We start from the raw sequence: 21,397 nt of genomic DNA, 5'->3' as shown, positions 1-21,397 counted from the left end.
ACTTTACTAAGCAGAAGAAAAATGCTGCTTTCCCTTTATTTTTTTTTTAGTAGTTTACGTTTAACACAGCACTGTACTGTATTTGCTTTTTTTTTTTGGCTTTACTGCTGCTTAGCTGCGTACTGCCGGTTCCAAATGAGGTGTGTGGTTAACCGGTCACTTTGTAACTCTGATGTTCGTAACTCTGAGGTGCTACTGTATTGTGTACTAAACAGGAAAGACAAGGGAGCCCATTGGAGCGATCAAGACACTTTAATACAATCATCTGGTGGATCATAAAGACATAGAATCCACTTGCTAAAACAATAACACTATAAAAGTCCATAACATTTTCTCCACCTCTTTCCAGGTCCATCCTTCAGGACCCATTCTTACCACACAGCCTTGAGAAATGTGGAGTACATCATTGAAGTCAACGGGTTTAACTCTGAAACCTAAAGAGGGCGATTTCATTCGTCGACATTGTTAACCCTTTGACTGCCAATCGCTTTTAGCAGAAACATCCACAGTCCCAAACGTCCTTAAAGGCCCTATTAGTACTAACCAGCAGCCAAAGCCTTCAGATTCTCCTTCTCCCAACAATGTCAATAAACACAGGAATGGGAGCCCGGAAACTGACTGTGTGGGAACAGAGTAAAATAAACCCAATTCAGCCAAAATAAATACCCCATTTCACTTCAAGTCAAATACTCCATAGGAAACAACTAGCTGGAGCTCCCATGAAATTTTGCCCAGGGGCTACAAAATCCAGAGAACTTGCTACAGAATTTCTAATTTGCTCACCCTTCCGACACCTACAATCCTCCCCAAGAACGGAGGATGAAGACACATAGGCTAGGCCATGCCCATTGCTTCTCTAGCCCGACCGCTTCACTCTCTTCCTGGTTTTGACACCTCAGAAATACCCGTCAGTTTCCAGGATCATAGAGCTGGGCTTGTCAGAGGCCAGAGGAGCCCGGTTCATGGTCCACACTGGGATAGACTAGCCCATAGCTCAGGGACACAGCGTGAGCTGGGATTCCCAGACCCAGAAGAAAGGGAGGATTCTCTCCCCATTGAAAGAGGCAGGATGGAAAGTGAAGATCGGGGCCTCGTTATCAACATCAAAAAAAGCCACCTGCCCCCTTTCGTAGTCCAGAGAAACTCGGATCTTCCCAGGCCTCCTACTCAGAGGAAGCAGGGTGTCGGGGTAAGCCCGGTACTGTCCCCCACAGAGCCCCACAGCCCAGATCCCCTGGGCGGGGTCCAGACTGATCCATCCCTTTCTCCACACAGATTCTCGGGTGATCCCGACAGTCCAGAATCCCTGCTGCCCCAGGTGCACTTCCCAGTCGTTCCTCCCCGAGGTGAATCCCTCCTGGCCCAGCACGCAGCAGTACGTATCAAATCTCTCAGGATTGTCGGGCAGATCCTGAGGCGTGTCCTCCCACCGTACGCTTTTCCGATCCTCAGTCAGGACGAGGTGGGGATTTGCCGTGTCCGGATCCAGAGTCACATTCACTGGGGGGGAGAGAGAATCAGAGCGTTAGGGGCAGAGCTCAGCCCTGGGGGAGGCTGGGACCATTTCTCACACTCCCCAGCAGCCCCGGCCTGGCTGGGACACTCCTAGCAGTAGAGAGAGACAAGAGAATCATGCTGCCTGCTGCAGAGACGTCCTGTACCCACCCGGAAGGCAGCCAAAGGGAGAACGCAAACCCCAGTGTACATGGAATGACCCTGGAGGGTTGAAATCAGTGGCCCCGAATGAGAGCAGAGGCCTTGTTTGTACCAAAGAGCCCAGGTGGTCACCCCAGCCCACGGGGAATGGAAAAGGCACCAACTCAAGACTCCTCTCCCCAGCCCAGGGGCAGGGTGGAATTTTGAGACACGAGAAATCGAAACAACTTCCAAATTTTCCAATTTTTAGCAAAGCTGTTTTTCAGTGGCGATGGGGGCTGGCCAGTCTCCATATGGCCCGGCAGCCCCCTTCTCCCTCCCATGGGATAATAGCAGTTAAAGGATTACTAATACTGGGGTGCTAAAGGCCTTCCCCCTTTCCTGTAAAGCTCCTCCTTCATTGCCAAGAGGCTACTGTGTCCGACCTCAGAAACTTCTTCTGCAAGCAAAGCCCGAGCCACAACTCTCATGGACTTCTCAGTAGGGAAATATCCCTGATACAAGTCACTTTTCCAGCTGTTTTCCAGACACTCACCCCATTCCACCTCCAATTCAGACGGCAGAGAATCTAGAGAGAGGAGAGAGGCGTGTCATGGTGTTATCTTTAGGAGAAGATTTCTGCAATTCGCCAGTCTAACAGGACTTTAATGATGGGAAACAAATGGAGGCGATGGGACAGAGCTATCCAGACAGAGAGAAATTAAGGTGGACAGAGTGTGAATTCATCCCCCTACAGAAGGGCCAGGCCAAGATCTATGCACCTCTTGAATCTCCAAAATACAATTCAAGTGAGAGACGATGGACCATTGGCTCTCAGCAGAGGGGTGAGTTTCACCTCCTGCGAATTCCTAGGCAGTTTGAAATAAAATAGAATCAAGAATATGATTTGATCCCTTTGTGTTAGGTAGAACTGATGTCATCCCCAGTATATCGCGCTCCTCAGTAATTAAGATAGATGCGCAAATCCATCTATGAAAACACAATTATATACACCTCTCCAAACCCTATCCCTACTTCAGGGGTGATGATATATTCCTTTACTGTTATTTAGCTGGGCTTTCCCTTAGCAGCCAATTGCCTAGTGCCTAAACCCTCCCCGTCACAGACACACGTCTGGATTTGCGCCCCCTTGGTACCTTTGAATTTCCTCAGTGTCTCCTTCAGAACAATATTTTTTTGAGAGAAATTGCTGAGTCTCTTTTCCACATCTGGAAAAATCTCCAGTGGCTGCTGGAAGTCCCCCACCTTGCACCTGGAGGAAGACAGGCTTTTTTACTGATTGTTCTTTATTTTATCGGCTTGTAACGTGACTTTCACGCCAGTGAATGCTGCTGGACTAAGCAGCCAGGGTTAGGGTTAGGGTTAGGGTTAGGGTTAGGGTTAGGGTTAGGGTTAGGGTTAGGGATAGGTGCATAGCTCCAGTTGAAATCAATGATGTCTGGGGATGGCAGCTGCCCAGAGCCCATGGCAGGAGAGCAGGCCTCTACTGGATTATTGGTTTGCTTGAAGCCTAGGCACATGTTCTGGGTGTTGAGACAGGCCCTTGCAGATAGGAGCCTGCCTGCTAGGAAGGAGGTTGGAAGCAGACCCCAGTTGGGCTAATGATTCTTTTGTCTGGTGTTTCTGTTGGATTTTGACCAGAGGACTCTGTTACCCTGGAAGGGATTGAACAAGTGTCTTGGCTGGAGGGCTAAGCCACCTCTACAGGGGAAGCGGGCTGAAAATCATGTGGAGAAACTGAGGCATCACCACTCCACACTTAGGGGGAAGGGCATGCTGGAACTCCCCAAAGACTCCAGCAAGAACTCCCCAAAGACTCATCGGGTGGGGAAGATTTTTGATTATGGCTGATCTGGCCAGGGTCCTAACCCGTGACACAGAGGTGAAAAAACCCAAAACCCACTGCCAGATGTGTCAGTCCCTCAGGTATCCAAGTTACTCAATACACACATTCAGATGACGGACGAGTCCTTTCCCTAGGATGGCTAATTCTACAGTCTAGTAGAAATGGAATCTACCCTGGGGGTTTGTTCAGCAGTGGGAGATTTCTATACCAAAGGTGACTCTGCCCCACAGGCTGAGCTAGGGAGACGGGGCTTTATTTATTCAGGGTATGGCTTATACTGCAATCCTGGGATGTGATTGCAACAGGGCCGGCTTAAGGCCAATTCCCCTGAATCGGGCCCTGCGCCTAAGAGGGCCCCGCGCCCTAAAGAAGAGCACCTAACTTAGGCACCTTTTTAATTTTTTTACTCACCTGGTGGCGGTCCGGGTCTTCGGCAGCACATCGGCGGCGGGTCCTTCACTCGCTCCGGGTCTTCAGCTGCATTTCAGTGGCGGGTCCTTCAGTGCCGCAGAAGACCCAGAGCGAGTGAAGGACCCGCCACCGAAGTGCCGCCGAAGACCCGGACCGCCGCCGGGTATTCGAATTGGGCCCCACACTTCCTAAAGCCGGCCCTGGATTGCAATGCCAGTTAACGTACCCGAGGTAGCTTTCATTGAGCAAGCTCAGGTACCGGACTGTAAAGCCGTGGCAGAACATGCTTCAGCATAGGTGAGGAATGACCCAAGGTTCTGAGCGGGTTTATACTGCCTGTGCGAAAGCACATGCCGCTGAAGGTTGGTTGCTCTCAGTACGTGAGCTGTAGGCTGGCTAGGAGCAAAAACCATACCTCGTGACTGCAGTATGGCCCCTTAGTATTGTGATACAGCATGGCCAGAGGGCAGCAGGAGAGGGTTAAAAGGGAGCCTTATTCCCTGTAGAGGGAAGAAAGTTTGCTATAGATTAATTAGAGCACCTGAAGCCAATTAAAGCACCTGAAGCCAATTAGAGCACCTGAAGCCAGTCACCTGATAAAACCCCCCCTGCTTCAATCAGACAAGGGAAGGAGTTGAAGCAGAGTGGATTGGTGTTGGAGCAGACAGCAGTTTGGAGGAGTTGAAGCAGAGTGGATTGGTGTTGGAGCAGAGAGCAGTTTGGAGGAGTTGAAGCAGAGTGGATTGGTGTTGGAGCAGAGAGCAGTTTGGAGGGAAGTAGAGGAAAGTTTGGAGAAGTGCTGCAGTGGGCTAAGAAGACCAAGACCCTAGGTAAAGGGACACCTGGCTTGTGCAGAAGGAGGGCAGGAAGCCCCCACAAGCTGAAGGGAAGGAGAGGGAAGTAGCCCAGGGGAAGGAACCGCTAGTTCAAGTGGTTTACCGCTATCCCTAGGGCCCCTGGACTGGGACCCGGAGGAGAGGGCGGGCCCGGGTCCCTCCCTCTCTACTCCCCTCCTCTAGGACACTAGTGGGGCAGTTAATATCCCAGTTCAGGGGCAAGAAACAGCGCCCTGAACCGCCCCCCGCGAAGAGAAAGCGCGAGACCCATCATAGTAGTGCTGGTAATTTGCCACAGTATATATAATCAAATTGAATCGTGCTTCCTTCGGGGACCAGAATCAGCCAGTCATCCCCAGCTAGACAGGAGAAGCTGAACTGTGGCCCTCTCCCATGTGCTTTGCTGTTGAGTTGTGGGGCGAGCTTCCCACACAGTCAAGTGGGAAGGAGAAGGAGCCACATACCTGATCAAGGTGCTTCTGATGTCCTACAGGGGAGAGAGAGATACAGAGAGCTCAGTCTCACAGCAATAACAACCAGAATGAACAATAAAGGGTCTTTGCACCTTTCCATGCATTTTATCCCTATGACCCTCCGCTCTATTTGGTGAGCATCAGTGCTTTGTTAATTTCGCACCTTCCTGCCACTGCCCCTTTTGAGCACAAATCAGTTATTATGAAATAACGAACTGATCAATCAGCAGGCCCCCAGAGGTCGGGATCTGGCCACATGAGGATCTGAACGCAGCAGCGCTGCTGGTGTGCCCGGCTGGCACACCTGCTGTCCAACCGATAGACCTTTATTGCCTAACACAAAGTGACTTAATGGCCCGGGGCAGACTTAGATCCGGGTTCAGCTGCTGGCCCAGCTCCTTCCTCTGTGGCTTTGGCGAGCTTTACTTCATCTTTCCGTGCCTCGTGTGTGAAATGAGGATACCAGCCTCACACTGCACCTACATTTTCACTGTACAAGTCCCCCAAGCTTCTGGCAGGCAGCATCTGGTGTCCAGGCACCTACGTCACATCCAAGCCCCAGTCCGATCCATGAACCAGGGGAGAAGAGCGGCTCCTATTCCAAGCTTTCCCATAGGGCCCAATCAGGTAAGCACAAGACCCAGGGATGGGGTCAGAGGAAGGGGAAGAGGCCTCACTGCACTGGAGGGTGATTCTCATTCTGTCTCTGGTCTAATTAATATGTAAATAAAGCACAAAGATGGCTTCAAGCAGCAAGACCCACCGCAGTCCATCCTCTAGGGCAGGCACTCACCTAAGAGGGGGGCAGACACCCTGCTCACCAGAGCAGGACTTGAACAGGGGTCACCTGTGACGTTGTGCAGTCTATATGGTTTTATAAAAACTTGATAATAAGTCAATATAATGTAACTGAGATAGTTTTAGAGAAAATACGGTAATAAGTGAATGTAAGTAACTGGGATATGCCTCATGCAAAAGGTCTCTTGTAAGGTATCATTACAAAGCTTATAATCTACTGAGTGTGATCATCTGATTTGTATAAATGTACCACTCTTGTATCTAAAACTAGAAATATAAAATGTAACTCTGAGGGCCTATTGTAATTGTGTAAAGTGTGGACCATTAATGATGGTTTGGAATCTTGATGACTCCCATTGTCTGCAGATGGCTGTATTTACCTGTGAGTCTTCCTGTATATGTGTGTGCTGGCAAGTGAGTAATGAAGTCTTGCAGTGACATGTGATCATGTCACCTGAACTGGAATCCATCTTTAACCTGGTGCTTTTCCAGTGAGGGGGGGTGGAAAACCAGAGAGACAAAGAGTTCCTGCCTTATGCAAAAGATATATAAAGGGGTGGAAGAGAACAGAGAGAGGGAGAAGCCATCATGAAGAATCCCCTAGCTACCACCTGAGCTGCAACAAGAGCTGTACCAGGGGAAAGAATTGTGCCCAGGCCTGGAAGGTGTCCAGTCTGAGAAAAACTTACTGAAACATCTCTGAGGGTGAGATTATCTGTATTCAGTTTGATTAGACATAGATTTGCGCATTTTATTTTATTTTGCTTGGTGACTTACTTTGCTCTGTCTGTTACTACTTTGAACCACTTAAATCCTACTGTCTGTATTTAATAAAATCACTTTCTATTTAGTAATTTACTCAGAGTACGTATTAATACCTGGGGGAGCAAACAACTGTGCATATCTCTCTATCAGTGTTATAGAGGGCGAACAATTTATGAGTTTGCCCTGCATAAGCTTTATACAGGGCAAAACGGATTTATCTGGGTTTAGACCCCATTGGGAGTTGGGCATCTGAGTGCTAAAGACAAGCGCGCTACTGTGAGCTGTTTTCGGGTAAACTCGCAGCTTTGGGACAGGAGATTCAGATCCTGGGTCTGTGTCTGGAGCCAGACGGGAGTGTCTGGCTCAGCAAGACAGGGTGCTGGAGTCCTGAGCTGGCAGGGAAAACAGGAGCAGGGGTAGTCTTGGCACATCGGGTGGCAGCTCCCAAGGGGGTTTCTGTGATCCAACCCGTCACATCACCCACAGCCTAAGCAAGTACACTAACCACTACGTTACAGGTTTCTGAGGCACAGCCTGCTTCATCCCCTCACCCAGCCATTTTGTCTGGCGTTAAGCAGATGCCTAAGCCAGTGATTCTCAAACTGTGGGTCGCAACCCCATTTGAATGGGGTCTCCAGGGCTCGTGTTAGACTTGCTGGGATCTGGGGCCAAAGCCAAGGCCTGAGCCCCACCGCCTAGCTCAATTTGCAGGCCCCCACACCCAGGGCAGCAGGGCTCGGGCTTTGGTCCCGCCTCCTGGGGTCATGTAGTAATTTTTGTTGTCAGCAGAGGGTTGCAGTACAATGAAGTTTAAGAACCCCTGGCCCTAAGTCCTTCTCGCAAGAAATGCCTAAGTGAGGAGAGCAGGTCCTGTTTGTGGCTCCCAAGCAGAGCTAGGAGCCTCCCTGCATCCCAGGTTTAGGCGTCTAACTCTGGGCTTAGCACACATCTCTCTCATCAGCATCTCCCATTGGCTGGCTGAGGCAGCTCCCTACCGAGCGTGCATTGAATAGGGAGCCACGGCGGCTAACCCGGCTTTGTGGACGCCAGTGATTTTCAAGGGGCCGAAAAGCCAGGTGTTGCAACATTGAGTGAATCCAGGCCAAGGTGACAATCCCTTTGGAGTCCAGGGAGATTACTGAGGAACCCAGGAAGCTAAATAGCACATACCACCCCTCAGCCGCCCCGGAACCTAAATGGGGCATAATAAAGCAAAAACTTTGCCGCCAAACCCTGCAACCACGGCAGCACCAGGGGAGGTAGAGCCTCCTATGCCTATTATCCCTGCTGCCCATGCTCGCCCAGGATCTCAACACCATGACAAAATGTGAAGTAAAAAAATCAACATATTTGAATGAAATACCATAAATCAGACACGGAGTTTCCTAGGCTCCAGTTCTTGCCTAGAACGGAGGTCTCACCTGCAGGAATTCACTCACTGGCTGCTGATACTTCTTCTCTAACTCACTGATCAGCTCACTGAGATGGGAAATCTCCTCCGAGAGTTTGGCGACACTCCCATTCTGCCAGTTCACAATCTCCTTCTCCAGCTCTCCCAGCTGGGCCAGCAGGAGCCGCTCTTGTTCCTCCAGTAGATGGCGCAACTGCTCAAATTCAGACAAGATCTTGCACCTCTGGGTTTTCGTCTGTTCCTGTAATGAACAGATTAAAACAAAGGGAAAAGAAAGGCAGGTCAAGAACATAGAGATTCAGGGGACATATAACTGGGCCCTGAATGTACAGGAGGGTGACTTTAATTGTCCTTAAAAACCTCCAAGATCAAGGATTCTACAACCACCCAAGTTAACCTCTCCCAGCGCTTAACGCTCCTCAGAGTTAGGAAGCTCGTGACCCAGTGGCCAGCTGCTATCGCTGATGTCTCTTCGCTTCCTCCCAGGGTCGCACACAATTTATCCTCATCATGTTTGGCTGAGAAACCTTCTATGGTTGCTCATACTTTTGGGGCAATATCTGTCTCTCACTTCCTTGTATTTAGTCCGCTGGAGTAGAAAGTGTCTCTCTCTGTCCCGTTGCCTGCTCAGCTCATCCTCTCTGGGTTTAGACCAGGGGTTCTCAAACTTTTTTTTTTGGGACCCCCTTTGAAAATACTTCAGGCTGTGACAACCCAGCCCCCCCATACCAGGCCATCTTTACTTCTGCGCTGCTGTTGGTGGCAGCGCTGCCTTCAGAGCTGGGCGCCTGGCCAGCAGCCGCCGCCCTCGCAACTCCCCCACAATAGTCTTGCAACCCCCTTTTGGGTCGGGATCCCCAGTTTGAGAAACGCTGCTTTAGACTGTGCTTTGCACTTTCCACCCCTAGTTTGTGGCCACCGATTTTGCGTTTGGAGCAAGTCTGCATTATTTTGGCACAGGGCCATTCCGGTGAAGTAACTGCCACGGTTATAGCTCCGTGCAAGAGATCGGGAACAGCCTAGCTTGTGGCTGTTTGATTTCTTCTTCCCGGTGACTCCTGTGCGTTTTGCTTTAGGTGCTGATCTAGCAACCTGAGCATCTTTTGATTTTTATTGTTCACTCTACTGATCAAAGAGTGAGGCTGACCCAGTGAGAGAGAGACCCACGCCCATGTCCCTGCTGGGTAATAACAATGGGCACCTACCAGATATTCCTGGCTTCTCCTCTCTCCAGTCACTTTAAACCCCAGGAGCTTTCTTCTCTCTTCTTTCAGAGTCTGCAATTGCATCTGGATTTGTTCCTTGGGGGGAAATGATCTGGATGAGATTTCACTGGGGAAAGGGGGCTATTTTCTTCTGTGATTGATTTTCTTAGAACAATACATAACAAAAGGGGGAAAGAGGAAGTAGATAGTACTCAATATGAATGTGAAGTAATGAAGTGTGGAAAATTGATAAGGGAGGCCAGAGACATCAGGGGGGAAAAAAATCACAACTGGCATGGCTAAGGACAACAAGGAGGAGTTTTTTAAGCATATCAGAAAAAACAAACAAACCCCCTAACAATGGTATTGGCACATCACTACATTATGATCATGATAAACCTGCTAAGAACAATGCAGAAAAGGCAGAAGTGTTCCATAAATATTTCTGGAAGAAGCAGGATGATCCATTCCACATGTGAGGATGATGAAGTATTTCCCAGCCCATCTGCAACCAAGGGGGATGTTAGAAAACATCTAGGAGGGATAAACATTTTTAAATCAGCGTTCCCAGATAACTAACTCCAAAGGAACTAGCTGAGGAGATCTCCAGCTAGCTGGTGTTCATGTTTCACTCTTGGAACAGTAGGGAAATTCCAGAAGACTGGAAGCGTTCTAATGTCATGCCAGTAATCAAAAAGGGCAATCAGATGATCTGGATGATTTTAGGCTGGTTAGCCTATCAATTCCAGGCACAATGCTGGAAAAACTGATATGGGATTCAATGTGAATACAATTAATGCCAGTCAACGTGGTTTTACGGAAAACAGGTCGTCAAATCTGATTCAATTTTTTTTCAATGAGATTACAAGTTGAATTGTTGACTGTACAGATGTACTATACTTACACTTCTGGAAGGCATTTGACTTTTAATCAGAATGTGGGGTGATAATGCAATCAACACTACACAGTGTCAACAGAGCCCATGTTAAATGGATTAAGGACTGCCTGACCTGCCTCAAAAAATAGTTTTCAATAGGGAACCATCACTGAATTGGGGTGTTCTGCAGGGATCGGTGCAAGACCTAAAACTAGTCAATATTTTTATCAATGACCAGGAAGTGAATATAAAATCAATGCTGACTACATGTGTGGATGATGTGAAGATTGGTGGAGTGGTAGATAATGAAGAAGATAGGGCAGTCGTATAGAGCGATCTGGATCATTTGATAAGTTAAATGTATATTACAATCAAATTCAAAGTTATACATCTAAGAACGAGGAATGCAGGCCAGACCTACAGAAGGAGAGACTGTATCCTGGAAAGCAGTGACCCTGTGATGAAGAGGTCCCGAAACTGTGGAGCATGCCCCCCAAGGGGGTTGTGGAGGAATGTCCGGGGGGGGCACAATGGGACCCAGGCCAGACCCCACAGGGGGCAGGGAAGGAGCGCCACCCAACCCCTCCCCGCCCCCTGCTCTGCTCCATGTGCCCGGCTCCCGGCCCCACTCCTAGTCCCATCCCCAGCCTCAGTGCAGCTCCGCTCCCAGCCCCAGGGCCGGGGCTGAGGCTGGGGGCGAGGCCGGGAGCGGAGCCATACCTGGCTGCGGGCCCAGCTGCCTGACCCCATCTCAGCTCGGCTGCGGGTCTGCTCCCGCACCTGCCCCCAGCCTTGGCCCAGCCCCGACCCACCCCAGCTCCGGCCGCAGCCTCAACCCCCTTACCCCTGTCTGCCCTCCCTCCCCCGCCTGGAGCTGCAGCCCTGCTCCCGGTCCTGGCTCGGGGGGGGGGGGGGGGAGCCAGGGGGACGCGGACAGGGGTAAGGGGGGCATGACCCTCAAAAGTTTGAGGACCACTGCTGTAATGGATTTAGATGTCAGTGTGGACAAACTGTTCGACATGTGTTCCGACTGCGATGCGGAGGCTGATATGATCCCTGGATATATAAACAGTGGAGTCGTGACTAGTTTGTATATTTTTTTACCTGTGTATATGTTCATGGTGAGGCTGATCCTGGAATAATGCCTCCCATTCCAGGGTCCACTTTTTTACAAGAACGATGAAAAATCAGAGAGGGTTCAGTAAAGAGCAACAAAAATGACTGAAGGGCTAGAAATAACGACTTAGGGATATGTCTACAATTGAACCGCTACAGTGGCTGCTGTAGCACTTCAGTGTAGACACACACTACAGCCATGGGAGAGGTTCTCTGGCTGTTGTAGTTAATTCACCGCCCCAAGAGGCGGTAGCTAGGTTGAGCAAAGAAGTGGGGTAGCACTGTCTACACTAGGGCTAGGGGGATTTTTCACATCCCTGAGAGACGTAGCTATGTCAGTGTAAGTTTTCAGTGTAGACCAGCCATTACAATGAGAGATTTAAGGATTTCAATCTGATTATTTTTATCATGACTATTGAAAGGTGACTTGATTAGTGCATAAATACCTTCAAAGGGGGAAAAAAATGCCAGGTACTAAAGGACTCTTTAATCTAGTGGATTGGGTGATAATGCAACAAGAACAAATGGCTGGAAATTAAAGACAGATCATTTCAAATGACAAATAAGGCACAAAATGTTAACAGTGAGGGTGAGTAGCCAGGGAAGTGGCAGAGTTTCTCCAACTCCTGAAGTTTTCTGATCATAACTGCATGCCTTTCTGGAAGCAGTGGTTTAGCTAAACGCAGGTCACTCGGTTCGATACAGAGGTAACTGGGCAAAGTTCTATGGCCTGTTTTATACGGGAAGGCAGACAAAATGATCATACTGGTCCCTTCTGGCCATACAAGAATAGCCATACTGAGTCAGACCAAAGGTCCATCTAGCCCAGTATCCTGATCTAGCCCAGTATCCTGTCTTCCGACGGTGGCCAATGCCAGGTGCCCCAGAGGGAATGAACAGAACAGGCAATCATCAAGTGATCCACCCCCTGTTGCCCACTCCCAGCTTCTGGCAAACAGAGGCTTGGGACCATCCCTGCCCATCCTGGCTAACAGCCATTGATGGACCTGTCCTCCATGATTATATTTAGTTCTTTTTTGAACTCTGATATAGTCTTGGCCTTCACAATATCCTCTATTAATCTAAGGGAGGTGTGGTCACTTTCCCTCTACAGATTTGTGCATGTGAGAGATTATCTGACTCCTGCTATGTGTCCTTTGAAATAGAGAAAAGAATAAGGATTAAAAAAAAAAAATCTGGTACAAAAATGGCGCTAAACCGTAGTTTCTTACCTTGTAGTCCTGGATAGCTTCCTCTATGGGAGCCACAGTGTGAAATCTGTGAGCGCGGGACTCTCTGCAGATCAGACAGATGGGGCTTTGATCCTCCTCACAGAACAGTTTCAGACCCTCCTGGTGGTTCTCACACACCCTCTCCCTTCCAGCCCCTTGGGCAGCCTGGCAACTCAGCCGTTTGGCTATTTCGGCCACATTTGCTAACTCCCGGCTGGGCCTGAATGTTCTCTTCAGGGCCATGCCTCTGCACTGAGGGCAGGAGAGTTTGGCCTCCGATTTCTTCGAGCACTGCCTGATGCAGTCGCGGCAGAAGTTGTGCCCACAATCGATAGACACCGGGTCAGTAAAATAATCCAGACAGATGGAACAAGAAACTTCTTTTTGCAAACACTCCACAGGATCCGGGGCTGCCATGGCTGCCTGCCAGGGGGAGAATGAAAAGGTTAGTTTCACTTTACAATCTCTTCAGCCTTGGTCAGCAACTGGGCGGTTCCCTTGCTGAAGTTCCTTCATTTTCTGAGCTGTGAGGAGTTGCAGTCCCTGGGGAGGGGAAATTCCCCCCCCCCCGGGCAGGACACAGTATGAAATCGCCGTGTGACAAGCCGTGTCAATAGGACTGAGGCTGGTCTACACACAACACTACGAAGCTTGGTCAAATTCTGTTCTGGCAGCTGAGGGCGCGTCCACAGTGTGCCACTGCAGCGTGTAGTAGGAGGATTTTATGTTTGTATTTTGTATAATTTAGAATAAAATAAAAGAATGTTAATAATGTAGCATGTGTTAAATGTATTAATGTATCCAGGGCTTTGGAGCTGTGCTCCGGTTCCGCTCCAGCTCCAGGCAAAAACCTGCAGCTCCACTGCTCCGGAGCTGCTCCGCGCTCCAGCTCCGGGCTCCGCTCCAAAGCCCTGAATGTATGATATGATCCATATTCTGCCAGCCACTCTTCCTGAAAGCAGAAAGGAAGGGTCTAGTGGGCCATTGGTAAAGATACATCAGCCAGAATCTTGTGTCTGAAGCAGGTCCTCGGAGCCACAGCCGGGCCATGGGAAGAACTGCGCGGGCAGCCGCGGACCCTGCACCCCGAGCCCCAATGTCCATACTGATATTTCAGAGCCCTGCAAACCCAAGTCAGCTAAGCCAGGCCAGCCGCAGCCTGATCTTTCAGTGTGGTGCAGACATACCTGTACTCCCAGGCCTCTCTGCTGGAGCCTGCTCGCTCCTAGCAGCCTCTGATCTCCCGGACCATCCTGCCCCATGCCTCCTGCTGCGCCCTGTATGGAAACCAGGAGATTCCTGCCTCCGTGCTGATTAAATGGCTCCCACTCAGCCAGGTTTGCCGGAAGCTGGGAATGGGCAACAGGGGATGGCTCACGTGACGTGATGATTACCTGTTCGGTTCATTCCCTCTGAGGCACCTGGCATCAGCCACAGTCTAGGGTTGCCAACTTTCTGCTGGCACAAAACTGAACACCCTTGCCCCACCCTGCCCTGCCCCTCCTCCAAGACCCCGCCCATGCCCCGCCCCTTCTCTGAGGCCTCGCGTCCCCCTCACTCCATCCCCCACCCCCGGTCACTAGCTCTCCCCACTCTCACTCACTTGCTCATTTTCACTGGGCTGGCTCCGGGGGCTGGAGTGCAGGTTCCGGCTGGGGGTGCGGGCTCCAGGGTGGTGACAGATATGAGGAGTTCTGAGTGAGGGAGGGGGCTCCAGGCTGAGGCAAGGGGTTGGGGTGCGAGAGTGGGCGAGAGCTCGGGCTTGGGATGCGGGCTTGAGGTGGGGCCAGGGATGAGGGGTTTGGGATGCAGGAGGGGGCTCCGGACTGAGGCAGAGGGTTGGGGTGTGGGAGAAAATACGGGCTCTGGGCTGGGGGGGTGGGTTCTGGGGTGGGGCCAGAAATGAGGGGTTCAGGGTGCAGGAGTGGGCTCCGGGCTGGGGCAGGGGGTAAGGGCTCCGGCTGAGAGTGCCAGGCTCTGATGTGGGGCTGGGGATGAGGGATTTGGGGTGCAGGAAGGGGCTCTGGGCTGGGGAGTTCGAAGTGTGGGAGGGCGGTGCTTGGGGCGGGGGGCAACGTGTGGAGCCCACTGGCTGCCCCTATGCATAGGAGCCGGAGTGAGGACATGCCAACTGCTTCCCAGGAGCCGCACGTCATGGAGGCTAGCAGGGAACCTTGCCAGCCCCGCTGAGTGGCGCCGCTAGCCGGACAGTAAACAGCCTGGTCAGCAGTGCTGACTGGAGCTGCCAGGATCCCTTTTCGACCGGGTGTTCCAATCAAAAACCAGTCACATGGTCACCCTACCACTGTCAGAAGGACACTGGGCTTAATGGACCTTGTCTGAGCCATTGTGGCTGTTCTTATGTGGTGATTTGGGAGTCAAATAACTGAATTCCATTTATTTATTTATTTTCAAAGAGTGACGTTGCCTTTAAAGTCTGTTTTCCCCTAAGGGAACAAAATCTCTCTGTCTGACTTTATTTCCAGTGTAAATGTCCTATTAACCTGAGTTTAAACACTGTCCCCAGCACACAGAGGATCACGTTTCTCACCAGATCCCCCCAGGGGCCTGGAGAAGTCACAGACGCGGCTCAGCCAATGAGACAGATCCAGGAAGGGAAACACCCAATTCCATCCTGTGTTCCTCTGCCAGAGGGCTGTAAATTCAAACTAACTTGGTTACCCCTTTCCCGCCGGGGTCCATTGCCTGCAGAGAGCCCTGCACTGCAGAAAGTCTCCGGGAGGAAGCTTCTTGTTCCATCTGCCTGGAGTATTTCCACGAGCCGGTGTCTATCCACTGCGGGCACAACTTCTTCCGGGCTTGCATCAGCCATTGCTGGGGGGAGTCGGAGCCAAACTTCTCCTGCCCCCAGTGCAGAGAAACTGCCCAGCAGAGAAACCTGCAGCCCAGCAGGGAACTGGCGAGAGTTATCGAAATAGCCAGAGGGCCAAAGGCTCAGGACGAGTGAGTGTGTGAGAGACACCAGGAGGCCCAGAAACTCTTCTGTGAAGTGGACCAAACCCCCATCTGTGTGGTATGTGAGAGAGCCAAGGCTCTGAGCCAGATCTCACAGGGTGGTTCCCATAGAGGAGGCTGCCCAGGAGGACAAGGTAGGAAATATTTGCCCACTAACAATATTTGTACCGGTGGCTTTTTTCCAAACCTAGATTTCAGAGGCCAAAACTCAGCAGTTCAGACAGACCTCATGGCGTCTGGCACCTTACTTGTGAATTTCCAGATGTTCAGATGTTGGGGTTCCTTTCACCTGAACTCCGTATCTTCTGCCACTTTATTGGTTGTTATTTGTTAATTACAATGATCTTATCAGGATCATTAGGTGAAGTTACTGATTTTGGGCCTCAATCTTAGGAATAATTGATGATGAATTTTTGGAGCAAACCTGCCTCCCTCTGTTTTACTAGCAATCAGCAATATGGGAGCAGAGTTGTAGGAAAGAGATCTCTACCAAGCACGCTGAGAGGCCACTGCTACATAGGGAGGCACTAGGGTTTGTACATTGGAGGCCTGGACCCAGCTTGCATTCCTAAGATAAACTAGGTCTCCTCTGTGACCAGGGGTTCTCCCCCAGTTCCTGCATCTTCCATGGCCTGGCCCGTGAGTTGCCATGGGGGTGCTCTCCCGGCCTGCTGCTCGGTTAAATAAACTGGAAAGCTAAATCCGCACAGCAGCGTTATTGTTGGGGGGAGGGGAGGATCATTGAGCCTCATGCTCCAAAAGAAAAAAAATTAACACCCTCCCCCGCACCTCCCATGTCCCTTTGCCCAGGAACAATTCCAGACCCGACTGCAGGCTCTGAAGGAAGAGAGAGAAAAGCTCCTGGGATTGAAACTGACCAGAGAAAGGAAGCCCAGAGTACCTGGTAGGTGCCCAGTGTTGTTACCCAGCAGGGCCGTGGGGATGAATGTCAGTGTGGGAAGTTTGTGCGTCTCTCTGGGGCCGTGTGCTGCTGGTTGGGGATTGTGTGTGTCTGTCTCTGTTCCCCTCTGTGGGCTGGAGTGGGACTGGGACTCCTTGCCTGGCTCTGGGACTGGGGCAGATTCCCCAGGAGCTCTGGGCAACCCTGGGGCAGGGCAGACGCTGATTGAATCCAGCAGCAGGTGGCCAGTCTCGGGTTTCCAGTGGCACCATGGAGCCGGGCCCATGCTCAGAAGGGGCCCTGGCCTGCTCTGCTTGCACTGAGCCCTGAGACCCTGCCTGCCTGCTGGCTCCCCCCACCCACCCCTTGCTCTTCTCCGCTGGCCCAGGGCTCCTCTCCACCCCCGGCCCCACCCGCCGGCTCCTCTTAGCCCCCTGGCCGGACCGCAGTGCACTTCCGGCTCTGGGCAGTCTGCTTCCCACCACCTGTGGGGCCCCACCTGTCTCCCTGGAGCTGAGCCGCCTGGGACTGGTGCAGAAGCCTGGCCAGTCTCGGACAGTGTGGGGGGGCTTGGCTGGGCCCCTCCAGGCAAGTGGGTCCTTAGGGAGCCCGGTCAGGGCAGTTGCGCCACGTCTGAGGAGCCGGAGCGATTCCCAACACTGGGACCAGCCCTGGCTGCGCTGCCAGCTCAGCCCGGCAGACACAGTCGCCTCCCAGCAGGGCCGGTGAGTGCGTCCGGGAGGCAGGGCATGGGGGAGTGGGTCTCTGGGGAATCTGGGGGTGTCTGAAGATCTGTGTGTGTTGGAGCACTAGGGAGTGGGGGTTCTGTGTGGGGTGCTGGGCAGTTGTGGTGGGGCTGTGCTGGGCAGGGGTGGTGTGCAGGGTGCTGTGCATTTGTGATGTGGATCTGGGGGGGGGGTGCTGGGCGTAGTGAGTCCAGGGGGGCTCTTGGCATAGGGGGAGTCAGTGGGGGTATTTGTGTTTGGGGGGGGGGGGGCTGTGTGGCACGGCATGGGCCTGCTCCCGAGAGGAAGGGACATGCTGGAAGCACAGGGCCGGGCGGGCCACTGTGCATCTGACAACTGCCGGTTTGTAAATAGTGCTCTTGCCCTGGGTTGGGTGGAGCAGGGCCGCCCCTGCCATGCCCCATTGCCCCTGGCTGGCCCCTCGCTCTGGGGACTGACCTCCCTGTGCCATGCTCCATTGCCTCCATGGGAGCCCATAAATACGTTTGGAGCCGGACCCACACAAGGTTAATCCGGCCCTGCAGGTGGCCAGAGTGATAAGGAAGTGGGATCGTGGCCAAGGCTGCATTATGGTCAGTCCCTGGCTATCAGAGAGGCTCCCTGGGCCCTTCCCAGCCCCATCACACACTCCTCGGCTTGGCTTCAGGCTTGAACTTCCTGCCTGTGGCCTGGCCTACACTACAGAGTTAGGTCGACGTAAGGCAGTTTATGTCGCCCTAACTGTGTACACGTCTACACTACCAGGTCCCTCCTGCCAACGTAACTCGCCCACTACATCGACTTTATTACCCTGCCTCCGCGAGAAGCATAGCGCTTAAAGAAGTCGATGCCGGCGGCTTAAGTGGCCTCCGGGAGTTGTCCCACAATGCTCCGTGGTGACTGCTCTGGTCAGCGTTCTTAACTCCGCTGCCCAGCAGCCGGGTACACAGGTACCCCTCCCCTGTTAAAGGACCGGGAGCATTAGAATTTCCCATGTCTTGTTTGTTCAGAGTGGAGAGCTCGCCTGCCCAGCTGAGCATGCGGGGTCCACGCTCCAAACGCTCTCCTGCCTGGAGTAGGCGGGAGGTGTTGGATCTCCTTGGCCTGTGGGGAGAAGAGGCTGTGCAGGCACAGCTCCAATCCAGCCGTAGAAATGCGGATGTCTATGAGAAGATCTCTCGGGACATGGTGGAGAAGGGCTACCAGAGGGACCTGCTGCAGTGTCGCGTGAAAGCAAAGGAGCTGCGGCTCGCGTACCAGAAGGCAAGGGAGGCGAACGGTCGCTCTGGTGCAGCACAGACGTGCCCCTTTTACAAAGAGCTGCATGCTATCCTCTGCGATGACCCCACCCCCAAGAGCCGCCTGGAGTCCTCGGAGGAGTCAGAGTCCCAGGGCACCGCAGGCAGTGGTGAGTCGGAGCTGCTGGATGAGGAAGAGGAGGAGACGAATTGGAGACAGGCGAGCGGGGGATCCATTGTCCGGGGGAGCCAGGAGCTGTTTGTAACCCCGGAGCAGTCCAGCCAGTTGCAGCACTGCAGCATGGCTGGCCATGATGCTGGGGAGGGTACCTCTGGTGAGTACACACTTAGCATTAATATTGTAGGGACACATGTTCTTATTTGCTATTTTTTATTGAAATAATCAGTGGAGGCAGAGTGGCTCTCTGCTTCTCAGTGCCCGGACCAGCTAGGCAGAGGATGCCCTGCGAAAGAGATTGTTTATGTACACAGGGATGTCCCAAAAATCTTCCATAGAGATCTTCAGGAAACTTTCCTGGAGGTAGTCTGCAATCCGTTGAAGGTTTCTGGGGAGGGCTGCCTTATTTCTTCCACCACGGTAGGACACTTTCCTGCGCCACTCCAGTATTGATTCAGCAGGCATCATCTCAGTACACAGGATAGCAGCATAAGGACCCAGTCCATACCTGAACGCATGCAGCAGCTGTTCCCTTTCCGCCTCTGTTACCCTCAGGAGCATGGTATCAGCTAGGGTCACCTATGGGAGATGGTGCTAGTATTCATTTCAATTGCTCTAACCGCAAACACTAGTGCCTGTTTCCCTTCTCTCCCTCCTCTTCCATCCACGCCCTTGTGATAGCTTGTCCTACTCCCATAGAATCATAGAATATCAGGGTTGGAAGGGACCTCAAGAGGTCATCTAGTCCAACCCCCTGCTCAAAGCAGGACCAATTCCCAACTAAATCATCCCAGCCAGGGCTTTGTCAAGCCGGGCCTTAAAAACCTCCATCACTGGACAGGGGTGCCAGAACCCAGGAGCACAATGGGGAAGGGGCGCCGGAATCGGGGCGGGGGGGCATGGCCACCCGCTGTTTAACATGGCTGTAATTTGGGTGGCAGGGGTCTGTGTTCCCCCACCCTCACTTCTGAAGAAGCCCCAACGCCCCTGCCCCCGGGCCGTACTCCCCATGGCTAAAACAGCAAACCGGTCCAATGAACACCTTGCAGAAATGCAAATGTTCCGCTGTACATTTGCGGGGATTCAAGGGAGTGATTTTTATGCAGGACGTCTGCCCTGGACCCTGGGTCTGCGCTGAAATGGTTCCTTTGTGCTTTTACAGCCAGGAGCGCGGCCTGGGGCTCTCCCTCCACACTGTCGGCGGGGCTCTTCCAGATAAGACGAAGGCCGAAGAGAACACGCGCCGACGCGCCTCATGAGACAATGAACGCCTCTGGGAGGGCGGACACCGAGCCAAGGACTGCTGTCTCAGAAAAAATGGATGTTATGAGCAGGGTGCAAGCCAAGGAGACTGAGCGTGCCATGCAGCAGGAGGTGCTGGGGATTCTGAAGGAACAAACAGACATTTTGAGGCGTCTGCTTGACCTTCAGGAGCGATACTTTAAGTCTCGACTCCCTCTGCAGCCCCTCCAGAACAGCACTCTAACATCGCCCTACTTCCCCTCCCCCCCTCGCACACATTCCACTTGGCGTAGGGGCCCAATGCAGTATCCCATCCACTCAATCCCCGGGGAGGGTGAATGGACTCCCAGCCGTCCATACACTGACGTGTGATAGGCCAGGCCTGTGCACTTTTAAACAGAAGGTGAATGTGCATTCCCCCTCCCAGTTGTATATTCCCCTGTGGTTTCCAAGGTTTACCTCTGTGGCACATATTTCTGTTTCTGTGGGCAATAAAAGTCCATTTCTTGAAAACAAAACCATCTTTAGACTTCAAAGTGAAAGGGGAGGGAAACTGAGGCACTCAACGGGGGTGAACAAGGTCACACAGAGCCAGACCTGTAGATTGAACCCAAGAATCCTGGCTCCCACCCCCTTCTTGCTCTAAGCATTAGCCCACACTACCCCCACGCTCACAGCAGCCACTGGAGTGGCCCCTATGAGGAATGCATTATAGCAGTGGTTCTCAAACTTTAGTACTGGTGACCCCTTTCACATAGCAAGCCTCTGAGTGCGACCCCCCCCCCATTATAAATTAAAAACACTTTTTTATATATTTAACACCATTATAAATACTGGAGGCAAAGCGAGGTTTAGGATGGAGGCTGACCACTCATGAACCCCCATGTAATAATCTTAAGACCCCCCTGAGGGGTCCCGCCCCCCAGTTTAAGAACCCCTGCATTATAGGGTCTCAGCCCATTCCCCGGGCATCGTTTTCCCCCTCACTGGCAGTGCCTTTGGAGGGGCCAGGGACTGAGTGGAGTGTGGGGTGGTCTCCCCAGCTGTAGCAAGGGAGGGGGCTCTAGTGGTTGCAGCAGGTGGGGGCTGGGAGTCATTTTCAGAGCAAAGTAAGGGGTGTATTTCCAAGGTTACATTACTACACACACAGCCGTCAAAGCAAGGTTCAGACTACTGGCAGGCATAATGCAGAAAAGCAACACCCATTACCGCTGGTCATTAATCAAATGGATTTTCAAAGCCACCCTGAGCCGCATTGCTCCCTGCTGAGCTCCTGATAGCCCTGGTAGCTGGCTGCTCAAAATTAGTAGACTGCTGATCTGCCGCCTTGCCCCCACCCCTGTGGAAACGTCTCTCCCTTTGCTCCACAGAAATTATGAAGCACACAGCAGGCAGTGATAACAGAAGTTAAGATTCTGTCACGGTTCTTTTTAGTAAAAGTCACAGGTAATAAACAAAAATACACAGACACCTGTGACCAGTCCCTGACTTTTACTAAAAATAACTGTAAC

General features: G+C 52.0%; 2 protein-coding genes and 1 long non-coding RNA gene across 4 annotated transcripts; 1 reads left to right on the top strand and 2 right to left on the bottom strand.

Moving 5' to 3' along the window:
• Positions 1 to 81: 81 nt before the first annotated feature.
• On the bottom strand, positions 82 to 14,066 carry LOC101937406 (zinc finger protein RFP-like). Its single transcript, XM_008167137.4, has 8 exons — positions 13,814 to 14,066; positions 12,627 to 13,049; positions 9,402 to 9,497; positions 8,207 to 8,437; positions 5,214 to 5,236; positions 2,793 to 2,908; positions 2,192 to 2,224; positions 82 to 1,500 (listed from the first exon to the last, which is right to left on the bottom strand). Exons 1-8 carry the CDS (start codon positions 13,886 to 13,888, stop codon positions 995 to 997), a joined length of 1,503 nt encoding a protein of 500 aa, XP_008165359.3. The 5' UTR covers positions 13,889 to 14,066; the 3' UTR covers positions 82 to 994.
• A 1,134-nt stretch (positions 14,067 to 15,200) lies between these two features.
• LOC101937139 (uncharacterized) lies at positions 15,201 to 20,404 on the top strand. Of its 2 annotated transcripts, none has more exons than XM_024105530.3 (4): positions 15,201 to 15,660; positions 16,413 to 16,506; positions 18,239 to 18,801; positions 19,807 to 20,404. In XM_024105530.3, the coding sequence occupies exons 3-4, from the start codon at positions 18,267 to 18,269 to the stop codon at positions 20,256 to 20,258; spliced, it is 987 nt and encodes a 328-aa protein (XP_023961298.2). In that variant the 5' UTR covers positions 15,201 to 15,660; positions 16,413 to 16,506; positions 18,239 to 18,266; the 3' UTR covers positions 20,259 to 20,404. The 2 variants fall into 2 exon arrangements, with proteins under 2 accessions (XP_023961298.2, XP_008165363.2); XM_008167141.4 differs by having other exon boundaries at positions 15,201 to 15,736.
• On the bottom strand, positions 18,841 to 19,818 carry LOC135974732 (uncharacterized). The gene is made up of 2 exons (XR_010591840.1): positions 19,687 to 19,818; positions 18,841 to 19,223 (listed from the first exon to the last, which is right to left on the bottom strand). It is a non-coding gene; the product is annotated as an uncharacterized LOC135974732 (long non-coding RNA).
• Positions 20,405 to 21,397: the final 993 nt, after the last annotated feature.

This window comes from Chrysemys picta, chromosome 12 (assembly GCF_011386835.1).
Source record: "Chrysemys picta bellii isolate R12L10 chromosome 12, ASM1138683v2, whole genome shotgun sequence".
Classification (NCBI taxonomy): domain Eukaryota; kingdom Metazoa; phylum Chordata; order Testudines; family Emydidae; genus Chrysemys; species Chrysemys picta.
Note: the sequence above shows the minus strand (reverse complement) of the source record. Positions and strands in the feature narration are given on the sequence as shown.

What these genes read in the sequence shown, in the direction of transcription:
- LOC101937406 (XM_008167137.4), bottom strand. Translation starts at nt 13,888, where the DNA reads ATGGGGCAGGATGGTCCGGGAGATCAGAGGCTGCTAGGAGCGAGCAGG. An exon ending in AGAGAGGCCTGGGAGTACAG is followed by an intron (nt 13,050 to 13,813) that starts GTATGTCTGCAC and finishes TCCCCCTGGCAG; the next exon opens with GCAGCCATGGCAGCCCCGGA. An exon ending in GACACTGAGGAAATTCAAAG is followed by an intron (nt 2,225 to 2,792) that starts GTACCAAGGGGG and finishes TCCTCTCTCTAG; the next exon opens with ATTCTCTGCCGTCTGAATTG.
- LOC101937139 (XM_024105530.3), top strand. Translation starts at nt 18,267, where the DNA reads ATGCGGGGTCCACGCTCCAAACGCTCTCCTGCCTGGAGTAGGCGGGAG. An exon ending in TGCTGGGGAGGGTACCTCTG is followed by an intron (nt 18,802 to 19,806) that starts GTGAGTACACAC and finishes GTGCTTTTACAG; the next exon opens with CCAGGAGCGCGGCCTGGGGC.